At 37.4% G+C, this 4454-nt stretch overlaps 2 protein-coding genes across 3 annotated transcripts in view; both read left to right on the forward strand.

Moving 5' to 3' along the window:
• Nucleotides 1-713, forward strand: part of LOC107662336 (metallophosphoesterase MPPED2-like) — a 36331-nt gene extending 35618 nt beyond the window's left edge. Inside the window, exon 6 of the mRNA XM_016452318.1 lies at nt 692-713. Within this exon, the coding sequence (XP_016307804.1) occupies nt 692-713 (22 nt within the window). The remainder of the gene's footprint in view (nt 1-691) is intronic.
• A 23-nt stretch (nt 714-736) lies between these two features.
• The window catches only part of LOC107662308 (metallophosphoesterase MPPED2-like), a 35444-nt gene continuing 31726 nt past the window's right edge, over nt 737-4454 (forward strand). For both annotated transcript variants that reach the window (XR_001631204.1, XM_016452294.1), the window contains exon 1: nt 737-917. Coding sequence is in view for 1 of the 2 variants with exons in the window: in XM_016452294.1 (XP_016307780.1) it covers nt 760-917 (158 nt within the window). In the remaining variant the exon portion in view is untranslated. The remainder of the gene's footprint in view (nt 918-4454) is intronic.

Consider the following 4454-nt stretch of genomic DNA (forward strand, 5'->3'; position numbering starts at 1 on the left):
GCTGCTTCTCTGCCGCTCACTGCACAGAACAGACGCCGAGAGAGGTGACGCTTCTCCGGGAAAGTCAGACCTCGCGTTCGCGGGACAGCACTGGCGAAATCTTCCAACTGAACCATAGCTAAGGTTTATCCAAAAAAGTCGCTAGGTTTGTCAGTATGAATATTTGCTATAAGGGTCTGAAAGTTGCTAAATCTAGTGCTAAAGTCGCGCTCGTGTGTGTGAGACGCGTGAGCTGATGGCAGGGGGCAGTGGATATTTGTGGCGGTCAATGTGGATATTGTGGATGAGTTCTTCTGTCATCATGTTCTATTAGTTCTACAGCTTCAGTTTCGGAACTTTCACGCTTAGTAACACATACAGCTGTTCCCTCACCACAGTGCAACAGTGAAAAGGGACCCCTTTCAAACAGTGTCGCGTTCCGAACGTTGTTTAAGCGACATTATTGCGGTATTTTAAAAATGTAAAATTTAAAAATATTCGGTATGAACCGGTATACCGCCCAGCACTAATATATATATATGTAAAATAGTTTATTATTTGAGCATTGGTTTCTTTTATCATGTCGTGAAATATCTCCTCTGTTCTGAATAATTTAGTTGCCAAAATTAGTTTTGTGTTAAATATGAAAATTGCTTATGGGGAAAAGGGTTAATGTTCTGTTTTAACATGTATGTTTTTTATGGTGTTGCAGGTGGCCTGCCGTACGAGTTTAAAGTGGTGATCGCAGGGAATCATGAGCTGACCTTCGATAAGAATTTCATGGCGGAGCTGGTCAAGCAGGATTACTATCGCTTTCCCTCCGTGGCCAAGTTGAAACCAGAGGACTTTGACGATGTTCAATCTCTCCTGACAAACTGTGTTTACCTGCAGGACTCTGACGTCACCGTCAAGGGCTTTCGAATATATGGCACACCATGGTAAGTTCCTCATGCATTTCTTGTGTTTTTACATTTACAGTAAATACATTTTAAGATCAATTACTTTAATCAAAATCGCAAGTTGTTGGCAGTCATTCGATGGTCAGAATGCTTTCTCTTTGCTTTGGTTTCTGTATATATCTTCTTCATCATCATCATCATCATCATCATCTTGTACTCTGTTTTTGAAGATTTATGTTTGTTTATCAGTGTTTGACAATGTTCAGCATATTTTTTACCAATTAACAGATTAAGACTGTTTGTATCAGTGATTTAGTCTTTTTCCAGGTTTGAGTTTGCAATGACTTTAGACTAGATCAGCATACGTCAACAGACTAGATGTCAGTTTTGCTTTAAAGACAGTGTGACGGCATTCTCAACACCTTTAACTTCTGTAACGTGACCTATTTCTCAGTGGGCAATTCCATGGGTATTTGATTCAGTTTTCATGGTTTCATATTATTGTTCACTTGATTATTGGTTAATATTTTTCCTTTCCATACAATTTTGGTTACGTCAGCAGAAAAGATTTCTGAGGTGGCGTATAAAAATGTTCTAAAAGAGGTCTCTTATGCTCACCAATGCTGCATTTATATATTAAAATATTAATTTGTGAAATATTATTACATTTAAAATGATTTTTTTCTATTTTAATATATTTTAAAATGTAATTTATTCCTGTGATAGCAAAGCTGAATTTTCAGCATCATTACTCCAGTCTTCAGTGTCACATGATCCTTCAGAAATCATTCTAATATGCTGATTTAGTGCTCAAGAAACATTTCTTATTAATATCAAATTTGAAAACAGTTGTGCTGCTTAATATTTTTGTGGAAACCATGATACGTTTTTTTTTTTTCAGGATTCTTTGATAAACCATTTATTTGAAATATAAATCTTTTGTAACATTATAAATGTCTTTACTGTTACTGTTACGGAATTTCTTTGGAAAAATCATTAACATACTAAGAAAGTTAATATTTTAAATACTGCAAGTATGACATTTTGAATTCATACGAACTTCAAAAGCTCTTGTGATGTAATTTCTGTGATGTGCCACTGCGCACTGCTAAACAAGCGGCATGAGAAAGCACCACTGCGTCATTCCCATACTCCATCCCCGTGTGTTTGAATTTCCTCGGATGCTCTGATCCTCTTGGAACCTGTTTGTTTTTCTAGCGCTGCTGTAGGAATCGCTCACCTCGCGCTCTATTGGGCAGCCCATTTAGCTGCACCTCTGCCCTACTTCCTGTTTTCTTAGCATCCATCTAAAAAGATAAAATGGCCCTGAACTATAATTATCCCGCACAACATTTTTAATGCTTCCTAGCATTTTCTATTTTTACATCCTGCCCCTTAGACTTTGTTTTCCTGTGTGTTTTTTCCCTCTTAAGAGCCATTGTGAGATTCACCTCTTCTGCTGTCTTGTTTTTGTCTATAATTAGCCGTGAAATTAAGTTAAAAAGGGCGTTGTATAGGGCATCCCACAAAATGTAGCGAAACAGACAGTGGGGAAGCGGAAAACGGAGGGAGGAAGTGGAGAAGGAAGGAAGCCCCCTGTGGCCCTTTAGCGTGAAAGCTGCTAAATGTCTGTTGTGACAGCGTGGGGTCTTGTGGGAAACAGGGAGGAGGGGGCCAGCGGGTGGATACTGATAACTCAACACACACACAGATGGCCATGAGGTGGTCAGTCTGACCAGCAGCGTTTGGTCTCGCTATGAAAGCATTTGGGTGGCCCTGGTGTGGCATGTGCCTCATCTGGCCGAGAAATTTGAGAAGCTGGCTAATTTGTATTACCATATTGTCACACCATCGAATGTGTAACATAAGTCAGACATCTCGAGCGCTGCTGACTCATTCCCGAGAGTGAAAACGGAGAGAAAGGAAGCAGTCTAAAAGAAAAGAGAGATATCCATAAAGCTATCTTGATGGACAGATGGAGACAGTAATGGCATACCTTTGAGACACAGAGACAAACGGTGACAGAGGAAGGACTGGAAAGAGGACGGGTGTCAGAAAAAAAGAGGAGAAATGCATAAAGAAATCAGAAAGCGCTGATGCAGATAGACATGGCGTTGGCTGTACTGATGGGAACATATCATGCGCAGACATGCTCCGGGAATCAAATATATCTTCACACCAGGATCTTTTACTTGAAATTGTCACAGAGAAATAAAAAAAGAGGATGTTATATTGTAGTTTTGTATGAACCGAGTCTGTTGATCGTAAAGTGACAATCAGATGTTAAATATCTTTTCCTCTTGTTTATTTAATAGAAATACATTGTTTATTTTTATTAAAGGTGACATATTATGCCCCTTTTCACAATGTAATATAAGTCTCTGGTGTCCCCAGAATGTGTCTGTGAAGTTTCAGCTCCACTCCTCCACACTTACTCCACAGATCATTTATTATATCATTTTGAAAATGCCTATTTTGAGTGGAAGCAGAAACAAGCTGTTTTTCGGGCCTGTGTCTTTAAATGCAAATGAGCTGCTGCTCCCCACCCCCTTTTCCAGAAGAGAGCTGCACCTTTACAGCTCGTACCTGCTAAAAAAATCTGTTTTGGTTCTGATTATCATGTTTATCACGCTGAAATCATGCGTTTTAAACCATATGAGTTTAAACTTCAGATATAAGATAGAACAGTTAGCATGTTTTGCTCAAACTTTCACCATGACATTAGACCTGGTACACCGTTGTCGCTTGCGAAATCAAAATGACAGTGCCTTGAGTGGAAGTTTACAGATTAAGGGGCGGTAATATTATAATGAGATCCCTTTGCCACGTCACCAAGGGAGCGAAATCAGACGCGCTCCTTTTCTCAGACGCTTGCAGAAAAAGGCTTACCTAAACAAAGTGATTGGGTTAATCTTTTTCACGTTTCCTTGGTTGGTAGATGCACCGGGGACCTGATTATAGCACTTAAAACCTGGAAAAGTCAGATTTTCATGATATGTCACCTTTAAAGTAATATCACTTAGTAATTTAGCATTAAGTTTAAATGAATAGTTCACCTGAAACAAATGCAAATAATGTCATTAACTTGCTTTCATGTCATTCCAAACCTTTTTTTCCTGGAAATTTTTGAAGGATCATTTCTTTTTATTTTGACCGTGGTGTTTTTAGTGAATCAATGTTGTTTTAGTGTTATTTACTGCATATTCAAATATGGTATTTAACGATATACTAGATTAGCTTTCCTATTTATATTTTAAGATCTCATTTTAATTTGATTAAGTATTAGTAATTTTGTGATTTTTAACACTTTTATTATTTGTTAATATATCTCTGTATAGATTGAATTCATTTTTATTTAAATTTTAGTAATTTTTACTATAACTAAAATATTATAATATAAAATATATAATACTTTTAAGTATTTATATTATAACTTGATAACTTGACTGTCTGTTTGTAATACTTGGAATATCAGAATCAGAATCAGAAAGAGCTTTATTGCCAAGTATGTTTGCACATACAAGGAATTTGTTATAGTGTCACAAGCTTCCAGTACACGGAGACAACAACAACACA

The sequence above is a fragment of the Sinocyclocheilus anshuiensis genome, unplaced genomic scaffold, assembly GCF_001515605.1.
Source record: "Sinocyclocheilus anshuiensis isolate Anshui unplaced genomic scaffold, SAMN03320099.WGS_v1.1 scaffold579, whole genome shotgun sequence".
Classification (NCBI taxonomy): domain Eukaryota; kingdom Metazoa; phylum Chordata; class Actinopteri; order Cypriniformes; family Cyprinidae; genus Sinocyclocheilus; species Sinocyclocheilus anshuiensis.